The sequence below is a fragment of the Amblyomma maculatum genome, chromosome 6, assembly GCF_055883805.1.
Source record: "Amblyomma maculatum isolate TAMU_Amacu chromosome 6, ASM5588380v1, whole genome shotgun sequence".
NCBI classification, from domain to species: Eukaryota; Metazoa; Arthropoda; class Arachnida; order Ixodida; family Ixodidae; genus Amblyomma; species Amblyomma maculatum.
In genome coordinates, this window is record NC_139349.1 from 75,336,354 (window position 1) to 75,357,249 (window position 20,896).

General features: G+C 42.1%; 1 protein-coding gene across 1 annotated transcript in view; it reads left to right on the forward strand.

Annotated features, from left to right (window-relative positions):
- Window positions 1-16,734, forward strand: part of LOC146186024 (kinetochore protein NDC80 homolog) — a 38,644-nt gene extending 21,910 nt beyond the window's left edge. Inside the window, exons 8-14 of the mRNA XM_084606955.1 lie at window positions 153-297; window positions 1,867-2,072; window positions 7,466-7,705; window positions 11,642-11,734; window positions 13,600-13,721; window positions 14,121-14,223; window positions 16,188-16,734. Of these exons, the coding sequence (XP_084463081.1) occupies window positions 153-297; window positions 1,867-2,072; window positions 7,466-7,705; window positions 11,642-11,734; window positions 13,600-13,721; window positions 14,121-14,223; window positions 16,188-16,283 (1,005 nt within the window). The 3' untranslated portion in view covers window positions 16,284-16,734. The remainder of the gene's footprint in view (window positions 1-152; window positions 298-1,866; window positions 2,073-7,465; window positions 7,706-11,641; window positions 11,735-13,599; window positions 13,722-14,120; window positions 14,224-16,187) is intronic.
- Window positions 16,735-20,896: the final 4,162 nt, after the last annotated feature.

Below are 20,896 nucleotides of genomic sequence, written 5' to 3' on the forward strand. Positions count from 1 at the left end.
GCAGCCACTTTATTAATAATTTTTTCTCAGCCAAGAAGTCTATTCCCTACATGTACCAGTTATTGCAGAAGCTGCATTTTCATGCCAACGTTTTGAGTGAGAGATGGTTGATTGAACAAACTGTTACCGTCTCTTGATCAATCTTCTTGCAGCATGTTCATGAGGCACACAAGACAGACCTGCAGATGAAGAAGCAGAAAATGGCGGACTACAACACCTACTTCAAGGAAATGACTGCCCACTTTGAAGTCCGGAGTGGGGAGGTGGCGAAGAACGAGGAGAAACTGGTCTCCCTCAGTACGTTCACTTTTGAACTCTGCATAGAAGCGAAAGCGTTGTGTTCAAGTGCCATTTTTTAACATTTTAATTTGTACCTTAGCAGCTGTTGCCTGTAATATTTTGAGGCCGCTTGGTTTGAATGCAACTTTTATGCTGCTGTGTCTGTTTTATACTTTATGGTAGTAAAACCTTTGTAATGCAGTGAAACTAATGTAGTATGCAGCGGATTCTGTTCTGAAGTTTTTGCTCGCAAGAAATGCCATTTTTCCCACTCTGTTAATCACATGCACTGACGAACAGCATTTTTTCCGCAAAAGCAAGAAAAAAATTCACATAAGTCACAGGTATGTATAACACCTTTATTCATTTGGCAAGAGCTGATGAACAGGTGTGTGTCATACGTATGGATGCCTTAATGCGAGATTTTATTTTATTGCTGAAGAGCTGCTGTTTGTAGGAGGTGATTTATAGACGAGGGAAAATGGTATTTCTTGTCAGCCTTAGCTGCTACATTATTCAGTGAAATCGCTTCTCTTGTGTGCACTTTTCTTACAATTCCTACAATAATTTGAGGCCAAGTTGTGGTCATGGTAGATAGGCTTAGTAGTGTGAGTAAATGTTTTGCCTTCTCATTTTTTTTTCTCTATACAGCAAAATCTAATTGAACTTTCAGACAAATATTTGAATTAACTATGATTTAAAGTTACAGAATGGCGTTGTAAACACCACCGTAAATTCGGAATTAATCTAAGAAAATCGATGCAACCCCGCCCATCCCTGAATTAATGAGTGTCCGGCGCCGTGGACTTTCATGGGTGATGGCCAGGACTATGCTCCTAGTTTCGCTTATCCAGACTTTTCAAATTGGCAGCAGTTGAATTAACAAGGTTTTGCTGTATTTTTTTTGGTCAGAAAAGGAGAGCCCTAGATCATGAAACGTTTCTCGTCACCTCTGTGTTCCTTAGAATCTTGTTGTTTTCGTGTTCGATTCAATCCAGCCCACTTCGTTACTGTGAAGAAAACTAAATAGCAGCAGTACTGCCCGTGGTTTAGCAAAAAAATTTTGAATCTCTGCATTTCTTTTCTCATAACCGCTCCATTCTTTCTCCTCGAGCAGCCTCTCTGCTCGATTTTTCCAAGGATGTCACTGTGCTAGTGCTAGTGCTGTAAAAAAATGCAGTTGAAGTTTGAAAGCTTATTTTTGGATCAAAAAACATCGTACAAGAATATACAACGAGAGTTCCCATGGTACAAGACCGCAGGTGGGACCTCCCATGGTAATAGATTTCGATAGGCAACATAAAGAATAATATTATTGTAAGAAAATTTATGAAGCAACACTGAAAATAAATAACGAAATACATAGTAAAGAGTGCATTGTCGACAGATTTAGATACAAAAACAAAATACAGAAAAAAGTACAAAAACACTAACGAATTCTGCAACACAAAAGATAAATAAAAAAATCACAAATTAAGAAGAAAATTTGCGTCCGTAACACAGCTTTAGTCTATATAATGAGCTATCCAGGAGTAAAACCTGTGCAGTACGCAGCAATTTCAGACGAGTGCGCGATCTGTTCCGCAGACGCTGAGAAGGAGTTGCTGAAGGAGCAGCTGGTTCAGATGCAGGCAGTGCAGCGGGAACAGTGCTTGCGTCACGAAGACGAGGAGACACTGCAGCAACGTCACCAGCGCCTTCAGCAGGACATCGCCACCGCACGCTCGCAGCTCGATGCTCTCAAGGAGCGGTACCAGCTGTGTAACATTGAATGGTACGGTGCCAACGAAAAGGTGCGTCCTACACGTGTGTCATTTCCCAGCACATGACTTCCGCTAGTGGCACTCGAGCTTTCTTGTCGAAGGAGTAAAAGGCGGGCTTTTTCTGTTCTGTTTGCACTAACGGTTCTGCAGTCGTCGGATACTCACTGTGGCCCACAATACAATGCTGGCACAGTGTTGTGCATTGCGCAGTATAACTTATTGCAAAGTGAAGGTCAATTTTAGTTCTTCACTCTTTCGACTTGAAACAGTGCGAAAGTATGACATATTTGTGCACTTTTGTAGTGTATATTCCTGCTAGCAGTCTACATTCTAGATGTGCTCGTTATCTACAGGGCATGCCTTAACTCTTGACAGTAAATTTATTTCGACCAGCTGCACTCAGTATCGGCATAAGACATTTGTAAATTTTTCTCCGTTTGAACAGGAACAGCCTGTCTACTTTGGTTAGGGTGCTCGAGCAGCGCTTGGCAGAGCAAAGACAGTGGCGTTTTCGAGGGGGCTGTTTCATAGACCATCCTTGTGCTCGGGAGTAGCTGCATAGGCATAGTCTCACATATGCAGTTGCGCTGCCTCTGCACGGCCAGACAGAGGAGAAAGAGTGTGCATAGTTCGAAGCGCTAACCGCACGAGGCGACAGCGTTGCGGGGGGGGGACTGAGGGCCACCAAATCATTGCCGCTCATTGCTGTCGTTCAAGTTCTGGGTTTTTAGATAATTTCGCTTTTCACCCGTAAGCAGCTCGCGAGGCAGCCAATTGCAGAAGGCTTTGGGGTACTGAACTTCTGTTCTGTCTTTTTTTTTTTTGCAAGTGGAGTTTGTTTTTCAAGTTTGGTTTTGAGCGGAGAATCTGCACACGCTCACTTCATCTGATCTGTGCATACATGAGCGCATTGAGACAATTCAGTAAAAGCTTGGTAGGGTAATAAAGAGTAAGGAAAGGCTAGTGTGGCTTGATTGTGAAACGAGAAGGAGAAAGTGATTGCTTGCAATGATAGTCTGTATCGAAGTACAGTAGCACACCGTTGCGCGGTGTCCCTTTTAAGTGCGATGTGTTACAAGAAATTTCATCAGTGTTTTATCACACTTCATGCCGTCTAATGTTAGAAATGGGATTCTAGCATAACTGTACTCCCCTTGATCGAACGACGAGGCGGTAACGGAGAAACGCTGAAAATTCGTCGCTCTGTCCCCAAGTCCCTTCGCTTTGTGCAGTGCGCACCAGCGGCAATGACAGGCGTTGGCAGAACGCATCGCCAAGGATTGTCGCTTCATGCAGTTACCTCTTAAAAGGCTAAAAATAATGGAATGTAGAAGCCCCACAAACTATCGTTTTCTTAATAGGAATGTGCGAATATTCTAAATGTCGAATACGAATTTGAGTATGTTTGTTATTCAGTTCGTATTACTATTTGAAAAACTGAAACTGATATATATGAATTTTTCAAGATCCTTTGAAGTTTGAATTATTAAGTTGTTACTATATTCAACAGCGATATGACAGCTCGACCCAGTTTCATGTGGCTCCTTCCTGTATAGCAAGCCAGTTTGCAAAATTTTGTAAAAATATTACTTGATTTTTTTTAGTATAGTGAACACGTCTGTGCAATTGTAGTTTAATTTTTACAAAGGCATGTGAATTCCGAACAATGCTTGCTATTTTTTAAATTTACGTTTATTATTATTATTATTATTTTTTTTCACAGATCAGATATTCAATATTCGAAGGCATTTTTTTCTCATATTCATTTTAAAAAATTTCATTTGCTATAGCTACATGGGCAGACAAGAAATTTCCGGAGTCCTCCACTACGGCGTCTCTCATAGCCTGAGTTGCTTTGGAACGTTAGACCCCACAAACCAAACCAAACCAAGAATTGGTTTAAATTCTCCCCTCAAAAAACAGTAGCTGTTTTTGTTTTTTTTTTTCGCTTAGGAGAGGCTTACAGACTGATCCAACTTTGTATCTAAATGAAGCTGAACCGCCTGTAAAACAAGAAAACAAATTTCCAGGTCTGACGTTGGATAAAAAGCTCATGTTTTTGCCTCGCATAAACCAGCTACAGAAAAAAAGCTTCTCAAGCCCTTAATATGGCTCCACTAGGCCATCATATTTAAAAAGACTGGACCCAGTACATAAATGAGGCCTTCGGCTGTCAGCTGGTGCATACAGAATATCCCTCATAAATAGTCTATATTATGTGGAAACCGATGAACCACCTCTCACAGATAGAAGATTGATGATTACACGTGCACATAGGTATTAAAGGTAGGGTCCCTCTCGAAACAGCTGTGTTACACTGTCACTGCGACAGCACCATCCAGTACACTTTTTAACAACAAACCTCATGCTGTCAGACCAATAATCCTTCACTTTAAAGAATTTTAATATAATATAAATAAATAATAAAATAAATATGCAGAGAATTAGACATACTGGATACTCTTCCCAATGATGCACAGATACCGAACCCACTTCCGCCATGGTACAGCTTTCCCGATGTATGCGACTTCATATTAATGCACTTTTGTAGAAAGCAAACTCCACGTGAGCACATATTACAGGAGATTTTTGCAATAGATGAAACGTGCAAACAATATACTACAGCATTTTATACTGATGGTTTAAAAACAGAAAAATACATTGGAAGGGCAATAGTTCACAACAAATGTGAACAAACAGTGCGACTACCTGATTGCTCATCAATTTTCACAGCGGAATGTTATATACTGTCTCAGTAGCAGCAGTAAAAAAAATTATAGAAGAAAACATCAAAAACAGTATTGTTTACTCTGACTCTGTAAGTGTAATTACAGCGCTGTGCCACAAAAATGCAACGGAGCTCTTAATTGGAGAAATCATCCAAAATGTCGTAAAAGCTGATAAAAAAAGGACAGGTTATAAAATTATGCTGGGTCCCTAGCCACATGGGAATTAGTGTAAATGAGAAAGCGGATGAATGTGCTGCACGCGCTCCATAGCACTCGAATAAATCACTTCAATATGTCCCATAAAGACTGTATGAAATTCATAGTGTGTAAACTAGGAGCTAAATGACAGGCTTCATGGGATAACGAAACAAACAAGCTACACTTGGCCAAGCCTGTTGTTCAAGAATGGAAGTCATCCAGTCATAAAGAGCACTTTTACGAAGTATTCCTATGTCGTTTCCGCATTGGACATCACATCTCGCACACAGCTTCATACTCCTCGGACAGAAAAAACGACATGTGCAACATGTAGTGAACAGCTGACAATAAACCGCACTTTAATATCATGCGTGAAATTTGAGGAAATCTGGAAGAAACATTTTATGTTTCTATAATAAACACACACCATTTCATCCAAGCCTCTTGCTAGGAGAAAAAGTCTGTCGAAATTTCTTCTGTTCTCAATATTTTAAAAGTAAAGCTGCTAAACAAACTCTTGACTTGTTTTTAACAGGAACTGCTTTACCCTGAGTTTGGTGCATGATGGCCTTAATTGCCTGTGCTCCGTAAAACCCAACATAACACATAACACTATTTGCCCACTCCTGCTCTAAATGATGCTGAAGATGATGCTTTCTCCACTCAAAACTGGTTTTTCTCATGAAATTAAACCCTTGTTTCATTTTTGGAAACGTGATACTTTCAAAAGACTTAAACGGCATTGTAGCCAGGATAACAAAATGCGATAACTGGCAATAATTATCACGTAAAGGGATGTAAGGTGTAGATGGAAGGTAGTTCTGAGTATTCCTTCCATAAACAAGCACTACGTGTTTAGTAAGTAGGCAATTACCAGATGACTTCCTCAGAGCCATGCCATCGTCGGCTGATACCAGTTGGTGATGCCACTGATATAGTAAATACTTTTGCTAGCTTGAGCGGCTTTATTATAGAAAAGTTCTGCAACCTTTTCCCTCACAAACACTGCTACGCAGGAAAGGAGTACAAAAACTGATTGCGCCTATGCAGAAAGGGAGTATAAAAGCTGATTGCACTTATGCAGGAAGGGAGTCTTTTTTTTTTCTTTTTTCCGAGCTTGCGTGTGGAGGTGGAGTAGTAGGCATCAAGTTATTCCTTCAGCATAATTTTTTTTGTGTAGAAGCTCTGTTAACAGGGCTAAGCTTCACAAATATTAATAATTCCAAGTAGAAGGCCTAAAGTAGGCTGTGACCAGTAACCATGTTATTGAGTTTCCTTGATCACTTTTATTAGCCGAATGGCACTTTTTCTTCTTATTTTTCTGTGCTTGATCTCCTCAGACCATCCCTCTCCCCCCCTTCCCTCTTTATAAGACTATATGATGCCTATTGATGGCTACAGCTTATTGGTGTATGTGTCGGAGCAAGAACGGAAGAAATGATGTTAGATAGAAAAGTAGATGGACCTTCCAGTAACACAGCCTCCTAGTGTCCGCCAAGCCAAGTATGTTTGATATGCCAGGCCTGGTCGAGCAACGGGGCCATCAAACTTGAGTTGAGCCTCCCAATTCCAGTAAAATGGTGGAGTGAGCTTACTTTTTGAGCAGCATGCTTTGCCTGGCCATGCATGGGCATGAGTCATTAGACAGTTCTAAATAAGGTAAAAAAAAGTAGGGCCTGAATGTTTAGCAGAACACTTACCGCACCAAGCGACACCCTTCTCCTTGGCAGACTGCCATCGCTCGCCTTTTGAAGTGAAAGTTACTAAAAGCTGGCGTCATCATCGCGGCTGACTGCATGCTTTCGTTGATGACTGATGGGTGGAAGGAAGGACGACTATTAATGCAATTATTTGGTGTATTTGGAGACCTGTAGTGCCCGTCCGACGCCATAGCCTTTCCAGATTAACGGAGATCGAATTAATGAGTATTTATTTGCAAGTTTTGATGGTTACAGCTTCTTTCCCCCTTTTAAATGCACGCAGTAGTATCTGACTGTGCCACCCTATCGCGGAGGCTTTTCTTTGCTAATGTGCTGCACGTCAGGCCCCTCAGACGCAGTGGCGCGTAGTTCGAATGATCTGTTGCGGAACCTACCCGTGCTCGAATTAATGGGCTTTTTTGTAGAGACCATGGAGTTTGGCCGGGCCAAGCAATGTTAGTTCAAATTACCCAAAAATTCTAATGATCGTGGTTTTTAATTCACAAATTTGCACTATGTGCGGAGCACAACTCAGTCTCCAAAGATTGGCATTGTTCTAAAGGCAGTTTGTTTCTTTTTTTTTGCTCCACTTTTTTACTGGCCGACTTGTCCAAATGAGCATGTCTCACCCGCCAGGTCCTATCGATTCTATTTGAATCGTGCAAATATAAAGGGAATTGAGAAAAATTTGAGCTAAACTTGTCTTTCTTTTTGCACTGATTTGGGCCTGAAAGGTTTAAAACTATGCGGACTTGCATTAATTTTGTACTGCATTGCCGACTAATTCGTGGTGCAGCTTCGTCAGGAGCATGCTAAAGCACAGGAGCGCTTCAAGAGGTGCGCTTCCCGCCTGAGCCACATGGTTCCACGAGCCGTGCTGGATGACTTCGAGCTGCGTCTTATGGAGGACTCACGCGACCTCAACAGACATGTGATCGCCAATGCTGCGGCCACCGTGGCGGTGTCCAGGCTACTCGAGGAGGCGGAGGAGAAACTCAAGGGCTGCATCCGCCAGGACAAGGAGCTCTATGACCAGGTACACAATGGCAGTCGTGACGACTTGGGTTGAAAGTTTTCGTGGTGATTAGCTCCCTCGTGATTACTTTGCATGCATGTTGATGCCCATGATACCTTTAGTTCTTGCTTAAGTTGCACTGTAGTAGTTTGTAATGGAACACTTCATCTGTGTGTGTGTCCACTTGCACTAAGTATGCACTTCTTTAGTTGAAATCTGATATTCTGTGGGTAGAATTCTATAATCATTGGTCGTTAAGCCAGTTATAGTGCTTTGAAGTCAGTTTTCATCAACAGCGCCTGTTTCTAATGCACTGAGAACTACACTCTGGTTAGCAATGGTGTGATAGAATAGCGGTGCGGCTGATTGATAGGTTGGCTTAAGCCAGCGAAGCCTTTTGGACCATGCCATGTAACACTTTCTCACACGAGCAACAGAATTGACAATGTCGGTCAGGAAAACATTATGTGCATGAGCTAGTATGTATGGAGAAAGGGTATTTGTTGACCTGTCTCGAGTGGTGCATTCTGTAGCAGTTTTGCCAGAAACTGTGTAGAAAAAATTTATTGGGAATTTTTCGATCAGTGCACGCACCCGTTTTTATGTAAACTCGGATATGGTAAAGTGAAACTGAAGTTCTAGTTCATCCTCCATAGACAACTCTACATTGTTCCCCCTTTATAGTAAATATATTTTTGGTAAAAATTGGTTATAGTAAAGTGCGCCCACCACCTGTGCACTGACTATAATTGCAAGGAAAAGATTTTTTTGTAGAAAAATAATGCCGAGTGTCCTTTTAAGTGGCTTTACCACCAGGCTTAGCAACATTCAGAAGAAGCCTACTTTACGGAAGCCTTGGAGCAGTGAGGAAAAGCATGCAGCGCGTAGGAAAGAAAAAAAAAGTAAAGCTGTCTACAAACATGGAAAGGAGGCGGCGCAGTCCATTTAGAAAATAAGGGAGAGTAAAAGTTCAGCAAGAAATAGGGAAGGGGAAGAAATGGGCGAGTATTCCCAGCTCAGTGCAGCATAAAGCATGCGGCAGCGGAGGAGTAGTGGAGGTGCAGCGTGTGCGGTCTTGCAGCACTTGACTGCCACGCGCATTTATCATTTATTGCCTTTTAAAAGACAGAAACAGCAAAAAGTTATGCTGTGTTAATGCAATGCTTTGGTTATCGCATGAAATCGAACTCTGTTGTATTGGTAGCCATGTTGTCCTCATACTTAAGAGGTACTCCTCACTAGATGTAAAAAATTTTTATCACTGAAAAAAAATTGCTCGAAGAGATAATAAGAGAGCGATGAAAGTTACATCAGAATATTTGTTCCCATTAAGCAACAAGACATGTTCAGTAAGTGGCCATTTAACTGCCACACATCTTCAGGACCATGTCTTTACCAACAGCTGATATAGTAGAGACCCTGATATAGTAATGATTTTTGCTGATCCCAGTGACTTTACTGTAAAGGGGTTCTACTGTATAATAAAACAATGTGAACACTTTTTGAAATGTATAGAGAACAATGTGCACTTACGAAAACCAGTAACATTTTTCCAAAGATGTGGTCATGTGGGTTACTACTGGGATAATTGCAGCGTTTCGCGCGACGTGAGTCGTTTTCATGAGGCTTTCAGTGCCAAATTAAAATTGTAAGCTCTCATTTATAGGATGCTGTAGTACTCGATTTATACCATACGAGGCAAGATTTCTACGCTTCCACCATAATCCTATTACATATTTTGGCCAGTGTTCTGTCCCTTTAACTCATTCCCTACCACGCCGTCGATAATTGTCGGCTTACTAACAACTTCGGGCAACGGTTTCCAAGTCTTCCTTGTTGCTTATGGACACACTATGCCATTTATTATGTAATCAGACAATTGAAGTTGTTTTTGTTTTGTTTTAAGGCGAAAGCATTTATTCCCTCATCGTTGTCGTCAGCAAAAGTGTCATGTTTTTGCGGCGGCTCTGATTGGTCGATACGGGATGACGTCATGGAGGTCTCGACCAATCACAGAGCACCACCACAGTATGCGCATTTCAATCACAAAGCACCACCACAGTATGCGCAAATGCGTGCCTTGTATGGCCATATGCCAATCAATGATCAAATAATAATTAATGATTAATTAATAATTATCGATTACCTACTAATAAATACATAATTTAGTCAAAATTACTAATTGGTGGGAGTTGCATAATTAATTACTAATTAATGCCGCTCACCCAGTAAAATCAACCACGCAACAGTAAACTTAGAACAACTGCGAAGATACAAGGAATGCAATCTCGTCGCTGCCAAGCAGAATTCAATAAATAAATGCACTCACAGAATGTGAAAGAGTATAGTCGCTTGCTTTACTTGTAGCAGCATTGATCGTTACATGCGCAACAGTCGCGTAGAAGAATGCAGCACTCAGGCTTTCGCCTTTCATCACTTTAGTCGTCAAAGTGTCCTCGAATTTTTTATTTCTCAAGGTGCAATTTTCCTACGTGTTCCAAAGGCTCGCTAGCATCTAGGTCGAAATCAAGAATGGCCAGTTCAGAACCGTTGCAAATTTCGCGACTCCATCTAGTCTGTGGTTGATTTTACTGACTCCCCGAGCAGCAAAGAGTTTGAACATGCTGCCTTTACTGTCGGAGTTCAGTTATGACAGCGACGACAATGGAAACCAGGCTGGAACATAGGTGTCCACGCACTGGTTAACTTCGCTGTCGTCATTGGCCTCATTTGTATGTCTGGTTATTTTCTACCACGAGTACTATTCAGCTTCCTTCTTTTTTTTTTTTTTTTTTTCTAAGGTAGTGGTCAGTAAGAGGCCAAGCATTGTGCATATTCCAGCAAAATTTTCATTTTTGTTTTCAGGTATGCATGCATTTTAACAAGTTTTGCTTGCTTTCTTTTTTTTTAAAGTAAAATCTTTGGTAATTAAAATTTTATGTTGAAATGCATATTTCATCATCCAAACTTGTATGCCGAAGAAGCACGTTTATTTAGCTTCAGTTTCTATTATAGCATCAAATGTTAAATCTTATAGATTTTGCACAAAAAAAGGTTACTGGAACCTACAAAAAACGATCTTCCCCGCGGTAGGGAAAGAGTTAAGCTTTCCCTTGGTCTGATGCTTGACCCTACTTTAAGGGGGGGGGGGGGGGGGGGGGGGGGGGAAGAACAAAAAAAAAACTTGCATAATGGTTCTCTTGGGCTGAAGCTGCCTTTGTGCCTTAAAAGTTCATAGTAATCAGCAGGCATCATCTCTTATTGAATTAAAAACTTTACTTTTAATTTTTTGTGCCCCCGCCGCGGTGGCGCAGTGGTTACTGTGCTTGACTGCTGTGTCCAAGGATGCGGGATCGAATCCCTGCTTTGGCGGCCACTTTTTGATGGAGACGAGAAGCAAGGTACCCGTGTACTGTGCGATGTCAGTGCACGTTGAAGAACCCCAGGTGGTCGAAATTTTCGGAGCCCTCCACTATGACGTCTCTCATAGCCCGAGTCACATTGAGACGTTAAATACCATAAACCAAACCTAACTAACGTTTTAATCTTTGTGGCTGCGCTTACATGCATTTGCGTGCGGGTATGGCTGCGTGTTGTCACTGCACTGATTATTTCCAGTGGTTTTAGTCGTTGGGAGGTGCTGTTGCCAACATTTTGTTTGTTTTTTTGCATTTTTATTTTATTTTTATTTAATCACTGGTTGTGTTTTGTTTTCTGGGCTCAGTTTCTTCTTACCCTGCCCCATGTTTCACACTCTCTGTTCCAGGAGTTGTCAGCTTGCCATAAGCTTGGAATGGTGGTCAGATCTAGTTAGTGCACACCGGTTGACCTTGTATGCCTGCTTCGTGTACCGATCGGAATACGACGGGTGTCGGTTGTGCTGAATGGAGTCTTAGGCTTCCTTTTGCAGCTGCAGGGGTAGAGCCTTGCCCCATCTTTTCCCTTTATTTTCCGCAGTACGTGTTTGATGTGGAAGCTTCGGAACGGGAATTGAAGCTGAAGGAGGAGCTTCTTTCCATGCGTGAGTCGTACTACGCACAGCAGATGACCGTGAGTACTAGTTCGTCTTCCCTCCCAGTGTCCCGATAGTCCACCTTTCAGTGTGCATGCATGCGTTTCGAGTTGCAAGTCACTCAGGAGCTGCTCAAACCTTTGATATGTATTACTTCGTCTAAAGCTTTGTTTAGTTCAGGAAAGAGGTTTGAAGGTGTACTGAATTTTTTTTTTTTTTTATACTGGCGCTAGAGTTAGATGTTGTTTCTTCCAAAATGCATTCATTTTGTGCAGGCCAGAGTAAGCTGTAAAAAGAGCAACTGTATTAATGAACCTGTACAACAGTCGAATAAGCCTGAAGGCTTCAGGGCTTGCACAGGCCCTTGAAATCCTGAAATCCTTGATTTTCGAAAACATCTTACCACTTTCCTGTTCATGGGAAAAGGGGTGGTTTTTGGGTAGTGTCATTAATATTTTTTTTTCTTTAACAAAACTTGCTTGGTACTGGAATGTCTAGTATCAATTTGTAGAGGAGGAATTCCTCTTCACAATGGTACTAGGGACAACATATTTATTGAATAAGTGATGAAAAAGAAAAATTATCAGCAAAAAATTGTAGTTATAAAAAAAAGCACACAAAAGCAGAAAATTTCAAAATATAAGTTTTTTGCAACAGGGGCCAGTGCAACGTTGCAGCAAATTCTAGCTTTTTGTGTACAGTATTCGCTGAGTTAGGAAAGAAAACAGTAGTCAAGGTCTACTGCGCCAATGTTAACCCCTGGATGTCCTCTGATGGAAAGCACGACTCCCTGCACTGCCGGCGGCAAGTAATACTGGCCAAAAGACGTCACCCTGCAGATAAGTTCTGACCTTCAGAACAGTGATCCCCGGTGACTGTGAGACTTCGCCCCCAGAACGCAAGGCCGCAAAATGTTTTTGAAAAGGAAAACTAATAATGCAGTTAAAGCTACCGCAATCACCCGATTCTGTCGTGTTTCTCTTCTCCCGTTTCCTCGCAAAGGTTTTACACTCTCCTGCCCGGTCCTCTAGCCTCCGCAAGACAAATTCCCCTTCCTCCTTCGCGTTTGGCGGGAGGTGGGGCGTGGCACTCAGCGTGCGCGAAAAAAAAAAAAAAAGAAAAGGGCGAGGGAGCGCGCATCGTTGAATTCGGTCGGACCGTGGCGAGGGAAAAGTGCCCAGCGAGCGGTAAACACCCATCCTTCACCCTCAGACAGCGAGACGGACCAATGGACGTCGTTTTCGACTAAGGCGTCATATTTGCGGCTTGACGGGCCAGCGCAGGGAACGGGGAAGCTGGCTTTCCGAAGGAGAACATGAGAGAGCTTTGATTTGTATTTTTGGTGCTTTGCGGCGCTCGTGTCACTGTAGCATTTTGCACAGACTATCTCCGGTACCTGATCGAAACACTGGGCTCCTTTGCTTAAAAGGTCCTTCCCTGGACAGTGGCCCTTTAAGGTTCTCAAAAGACTGAGATGTTGCAAGCAGCTAGCGTTTTAGATGGTTGATTCTCTTAGTGCAAAACATTTGCATGTGTAACCCTTTGTACCATTTTGACTTACAACGCTCTCGGCCACTTGTGTTTTATTACGCCAAGAGTTCAGCAAGATGCATGTTAGAGTTGAATTACCAGAGATGCTTCATGGGCGCCTTGGTGTGGCATTTTCTCGTTCATCGTCTGTGCATCATCTGTATGTACGGTGTAAAGCAAGCGCAGCCATGCTTTTTCTGTAAACCTTCCCAAATGAGCTATGCAGTGCCAAGCACTTATGCCAGAAGGGCCTTTACAGCTGTGCTGGATTTCAACAGAGGGCTTTTAAAAAAATTATCTGCAAAAATGTTGCAAAGAAATGTTGCCGAGCCATTAAGAGTCTCTGAGCGTGTGTTACGGGTGCTTCCTTTAGGAGAAACGAGAGAAGGCCAAGGAATTGGATGAGGAGTATGCTGTGCTCTGCAAGCAGATCTCCGACCTTCAGCTGAAGATCCGTCACACCGAGCGCAAGGCTGTGCAAGACTCCAAGAAACGGTTGGTGCCTTACGAAAATGTTTTCCGGGTTCTAATTCTATCTCCTTAAAGGTGCGCGTCTTTAGCAATTTGTTAAGAATGCGTAACATAGTTATGTTTCTGACGGGAGCTTCGGAGTAATATTACAAATGATTATTACGCAGTTTTATTACAAGAGAACTGGCAGGGACACTTTAACTAGTCTTAAGTTTTGCTAAAGCAGTTTAACTATAGACATAGCTGTTTTGTTTCTTAGCCACCGGATCCGAAATCCGATTTCGGATCCGAACTACCGGTACCGGTTGTACCGGTAGTTCTTTTAAGAAATTTCACGTTCCCCTTTAATTCCTTGTCGCAGCAGACTGGGAAATAATGCCTGTGTGTTTCATTATTTTTCTTTTCTCGCTTGCCAACCACCAGTTTGGCCGAAGCTGAGCGTTCGTTGGCCACAACCATTGCAGAGCAGAAGGTAGCCAAAGAAGCCAGTGACAAGATGGTGGCAGACTTAAAGGAACTGGTGAAAGTAAGTATGGAGCAAATTAACGGAATAATCAATGGCAGATGTTTGGCCTGCTAGCATTTTAGTGTCGCCTCTCAGATGATCGTCACCACTCGGATTATATCCACTGCAGGGCGAAGGACTTTCTCGTATTACTTCGACTAACCCGGTCCTGTGCTAGCTCCATCCACTTGACCCCAGCAAACTTCTTAACCTCATCCGCCCACCTAATTTTCTGCCACCTCCTGCTGCGCCTTCCTTCCCTTAGAATCTAATTTGTTACCCTTTGTGACCATCGGTCAGCCTCTCTTCACACTACATGTCCTGCCCATGCCTATTTCCGCTTCATGGTTTCCGCTAGAATGTCAGTAACTCGAGTTATTTCTTTGACCCCCTTTGCACGCTTCTTACCTCTTAACGTTACACCTACCATTTTCCATTCCATAGCTCTCTCTCATATAACATCAGTATTGCCGCTGCTTTCATATTTTTGTTTGTCATTTCCCTTGCTTCAGAGCCCTCAGCTATGGTTAGCCTGAACAGTTAAAAAAAAAAAAAGAAAGAAAAAAAAAGATAATGTGATCTTTATCAACACATACATAATGCAAAAAATGACACCTCCAAAAAATGAATACAGTTCACACTAAAACCTCAGTGATACATCTAACTTAAAAAATGAGAGAAAAAACATATCAACTAGGAAATCATATAATCCGAACTGCCTGATTTTATAAACTTTTCATTTTTTAATTTTTCATTTTGGCCTCCAGGTTCGGCCCCGCTCATATTTTCGCACTTGTGCGGTTTATTGCTACACATATTATACGACAACAATTTGTTGGAATTTTTTAATGTAGTAACCAGGAAATCATGTAATCCGGGAACTTATTAACCGGAAAAAAAAATATAGTGTATCTCTATGGAAGACTTTTTACTGATCGCGAACGTGAGCATATGAATGGGGAATGTATCCATTGGGTACTACTATGTACTGGAAAATGAAAAAAAATTAAATGTGGATGTCACAGTGATTGGCAAATTTCACAAGTAAACTGTGGCTTGGGTTTTCTGGGCGCAGATCCCAGTGGCTAGGCTTCATGCACCACCGTTATTACAAAGCGGTTATCACTGTGTCTGTTGTGTTACAGACCATCACAAGTTTGAATCGAGTTGTGCGAAAATTATAATCGCAGTTTTTTTTAGCATTAAATTAGTTTTTTTTTTGCCGGACAATAATCAGATTGCCAGGAGAGAGCCATATAATTTATTCTTGATCAAAACTAAAAATTGAGTCGCTTTGTCCTTAGCATCCCTTTGAGATAGAATGCTTGGAAGTTTATGCTTTCTTTGTTCTTTTAGTTAACTTTGAAGGTGAAAACTAGCGAAAAGAGGATGCGTTAACAAGGAAGGAGTGCACAAGGACGACGCTAGAATGTCACTGCCTGAACGTTCTGCTTTTTCGGCAGAATTCGACAATTCTGCCGAAAAAGCAGAACGTTCAGGCAGTGACATTCTAGCGTCGTCCTTGTGCACTCCTTCCTTGTTAACGCTGACGAATTCTGCCGAAAAAGCAGAACGTTCAGGCCATCGGCACAGCAGTGACATTCTAGCGTCGTCCTTGTGCACTCCTTCCTTGTTAACGCGTCCTCTTTTCGCTAATTTTTACCTTCAACTATGCACCAACTGACCCAACAAGCTACGCTTCTTGAATTTAGTTAACTTGACACGGTGCCCTGTGATTGGGCATAAACGTGGTCATGAAAAGAGTCCGAATATTTTTTGCTCCTTTTCGTGTACCTTTTACTAAGCAGTCTGGCCTTTCATGCTTAAAATCTCACTGGGTTGTGTGACCACGAAGTTGGAGACTCAGACTATGTGTTCACAAAAAAAAAGAAAAACTAAAAATACATATGGCTTGAGATTTGTTGTATTTTTTTTTCTTGCCTTTGCAAAACACAATTGTCATTTTTTTTTTCAAAACATTTCAGGCCAGCTACCAGGAGCACTTGGAGATTATGAGAAATTGCCACAACAAAGTAGTAGATGCCCTCAACGAGCTCTACTATACTGGGCCTGAACGCTGAGCTTGGCATCGTTCCTGTATATATGTATAAAGTGTGGCGCATGTTTATTTATTCTTGTATTCTTGGAGCATTTCAGTTTTCTTTAATGCGTTGACTACAGGCGCACTTGCTTAATCTTTGTAAGAGGTGCTAAAATATTGTATGAATTCGGTTACCGCTGCTTCTTATTATTATGCATTTTTAGGCTGCCCTATAGCGTATTGTACAATTCACATGAATGTAACCGATAAAAGCCCTAAAGCGCTCAAGAGACTAAGTGTTCTAATGTATGTGCAACACTAGAATTGAGCCCCTTTCATGCTGGAAAAGTATAAAGCACCGAGCACTTTAACAGGAGGTCATATAATACAAACGTTGAAAGTATCTGAAATATTAACTCATTGACTTACACAGGAATCAGACTTGTTTATCAGTATACGCAAGCGTCAATAAACTTTGACATTTACATAAACAGTCTCTTTTGTAATTGCGCTTCTGACACCACGCACCTTCTGATGGCACTTGCCGTTAGAAGGGTTGGCGCACCAGAAACGCCAGATGGAGAAAATGTCCTGTACTTCAAAACATTCAATTGCTTTACACTCTTTGATGCTCTAAAATGTTTGCTGGCCAGCAGTACTTCTAAAATTGGCTTGACTGAACAAGATTGACCACAACTTGGCGCAGATATCTTCAAGAGCATCTCTACAAAAAAGAGCAGGGATTCGTTGCTGTACATTCTCAGTTAGTCCAATGTTTGTAGATAGTCCTCGCTTTAAAAGTGCACCTTTGGCTCAAGCAAGAAGCTTATTAAGGCAATGTTTAATGCTTCATCGTTGTCAGCAAAAGCTGTTAGCAGAGACTGTTGGCAGAGGGTGTCCTACTTTTGAGGGAGGTAGTTTAAAATAAATAAATAAACTTGTCTCCGCCGGGAGTCAAACCTCCATTCCTTGGATCCCTAGCCGATCGCTTTACCAACTGCGCCATGCCCCGGATAGTCAAACGTTCATCATTTTTCTTCTTGTCTACTGTGAGGATAGCAGGATTCCGCTAGTGACAGATACTGCGCCTTTAATTTCCTGTAAACGAATTATAGAACGCCAGTGAACTTTGATGCATTCAATGGAATGCTGGTTGTGTTCAACAAGGGGCGCGCCATGTATCGTCATGACTGATCATGACGTCACCAGGCGATTCATGCATAGACGAAGCTGACCCACCGGGCGTCTGATGGGCGACGCCCGGTGGACGTCTGATGAAGCACTAAATGAAAGGGCGACGCCTTTCAATTAGTGCTTCCTCGAACGCCGCACCACACAGCAAACGGAAGCAGACCTAGATGTTTAGGAGGCAGGCATCAGTGGCATTTCAAATTGATTTACGAGATAAAAAAGGCACGTTATCTGTCGCAATTCTCCGCACAGCGTAAAGGAAGGGAGAAAAGTCGGAATGAAAGAAGAGAGGGAGATAGAGGTGCTGTAGTGGAGGGCTACGACCCACCGCGCTATAATGGCTTTCGCCTCATCACACTTTAGTGGTTCAATGTGCCCTCTAGAATTTCTAACATTCTTCAACTGGTTTCAGAGTTCTTCACAAATTTTGTATAATGTTCATAAGCTAGGAAACTGACATGGACTTTCTGCGAGTAAAACACCTTCAGCTGGAGTGTGACCTTGTTGCTGCATATGCGTAAAGAAATGAAACCATGCTGTCTTTGGGTAACTTCAAGTAAAAGTAGGCTGCCGGATTTAAAATTTGTGCCCATATGTCTGTGGTAATGTAAGGCAAAAATAAATGAATTTGAATGTTGAGTCACTAACCTAGCTGGGTTTCGCATTGCACTTACGGCGGCCCTCATTGGATACAAGTTCTCGAGTAGTGCCAAGGCTTCTCTTAAATCAGCATAGAAAGTTTTTGTCATCCCAAGTCTATCAAGAATGATTGCCTTGAGGATAAGGGCTTCCAACATTCTAATAATACACTCCTTTTACAAGCCCTGTATACGTGGACTCAACAGCACCGGGTCGAGTCAGCGTCAGGTAAGCATTGTCACCCTTGCTCGACCCGCTTGGCATTTACATGAACACTGTTCTATCGAGTAAAAGTATCAGCGGTGCTTAGTAACTAGATTTGTGCTTATTGTGCAAGCTTCCTGTTCATGTTTGATTCCGTTGCCTTTTACTATCGAGAGCTTCGCTTATTATTTTTCGTTGTTGATGAGGGCTAGAAGGCATTCAAGTTCGCCAACATTTCTAGTCGCTCTAAAAGTTTTAATCCGAGAGTTCCCCATAACTCTGCTCCCTGGCTCGGCTGCATGCACATGCTTTTAGACAAGCAGGCCAAAAGAGTTCACCTGCCCCTTGCTAGCGAGCTAACTCAACCCACTCCGCCACCTACTTTTACTCAACCGACTGCATATGCATTAACCCGACAACTAGTTTATTACTCGGCACGACTCTGTTGAGTTCATGTATACAGGGCTACATGCTCGTTTTCGCCATCCTATAGCCTACTGCCTAGTCAGTGTACCTATCGAGGTCCTTCGTTTTGGCATGGCTGGGAAGCCCAGCGGAGAGCTCTAACAAAGTGAAAATAATCAGATGTGATGCATGAAATCTATGTCCACACTGCTCTGGTGCTTTTGTTAGCAGTACTTTTACACCATCTGGTGGAGAGTAAGGGATCGGACCGATTTCAATAAAATGCCTAAGATGGCCGAATACAAGCCTCAGAATGTGTCGTTCATATGTGCAGCAGGCACTTACATGGGATTAATGTTTATGGCATTGTAAACGTGTTGTCCATAGAAAAAGTCTGAACTGAGGCAACCAAAATGGCATAAAGTATTTATGCATGAATTTGATGGAATAGATTAGGATGGAGAGGGAAACCTGAAGTAGATTTTTTTAGGAATATATGTCAAAAAGACCCAGAGTTACCCTTAAAAGGGTGACTGGAGAGGTGCTAGAGTGACAGATTTAATGTGATTGAATGGAGGAAGCATTCATAAAAAGCCTGCGGAATTTTTTATGGTATTTTTTAAAATGGTGACAATTTCAGAATTAATCCACAATTGTGTGGGCGATCGCGTCTTAAATCTTGCTTAGTATGATGCCATTGAACTGTTCTGTACAACACAAAACTGAGGAGCAGCCTTCACATTTTGTGGCAGCTTATTTCTTTATTATTGTGGCAGTTATTTGGTTTTAAATACTAGCACAAAAATGAATGCATGCTTTACCAGCAAGTGCTTCGTGGCAGAAATTAAGCATTTATTGCCATGGAGAAGGTCAAAAACAAGAACTGATAGTGTAGACTGCACACACTGCGATTGTGGATACATTTGTTAAGAATCCGTAATGTTTCCTTTCAAACGGTTGCACCTGTCTGTCTCTCCTGGCTTTCCATCAATGCTCCTCCAAAACCTATTTAGGCACACCGGTGGCACCGTGAATTGCTGGTGAGCTGAAAACAGGTAATCTTTACCAGTGCTCTGATGAATGTAAGCAATAACTATGCAACATTTTCATGCAGCCTACTCAGACATTCTTCGCACTGCCTAGCTCGGAGGACGCCATATGGTGCACAGATATCCTATGCATGAACCATCATGCTTCACGCATATAGGTGCCATATATACATGTGCACTTTTTTTTTTTTGGTACGCTTTCTTCTGTATACCTTCTGTGCTCCAAATAAAATTTAATTGCAAGGTCCTGTGTCTCTCACGTATTTTTTGCGCTTTAGGCTTCGCGAAAGCGAGCCGTATGAACTCCCAAGCAACGCCCACCTCTGTGCACTTCGCCCGTGCGTCTCGGTAATTTAATGATAATTGGTTTATAGGAAAGGAAAGGCGCAGTGCCTGTCACACTTGTTCTGTGGACACCTGAACCTCGCCGTTAAGGGAAAGGAAGATGGGAGTGAAAGCGCGTAAAGGCAAAAAGTGGGCGTAGTGGAGGGCTCCGGAGTAATTTCGACCCGGCCCTCTTTTTGCGCAAGACGCTACTATACAGGAAGTGTCTGAAATTTCTTCAAAAAAAAAAAAAAAATTCTCCCTCCAGCACCTCAAGCCTTTCTGCTTGCGGATGATCTCAGCAGTTAAGGCTTGATCGGGTCCAGACAGCTGTTCTTTCACATTCAATCATTTATCATCGGATTAGCATTCTGTATAACAAGCAAAACGCAAAATTTGGCGATCCTGATTTTATTTGGGAAAACGCAATTGGAGCAGTGAGGAAACAATTACAATTTAGCATTTCTTTAAATCTTTTTTAGTAAGCAAAGCACAGGAACTGCACAGGAACAGGATGGTCAGGAACATTCAATTTTTAGCTGTACAGCTGTAGCTAACAGCGAATAAAATTAGCGCCGTAGCATTCTTTAATGTTGGTGCATGTGTAAGGAGCGCATATGCGAGTAAACGCGGACAAATAATGAGACGCACACATCACAGAGGCACTAATTGTGATGTCTGTCTATTCCTTTCGTGTATAATTACATATTTATTTATAAGCTCTTTGTCACCGTGCTCCTTGTGTTCGCGCTCCACTGTATCAGCGAACTACGGTGTCGCAGATCAACGACAACTACGCTGGTGTAGCTGGTGTAGCAGACCACGAGTTGCGGCTTTGACC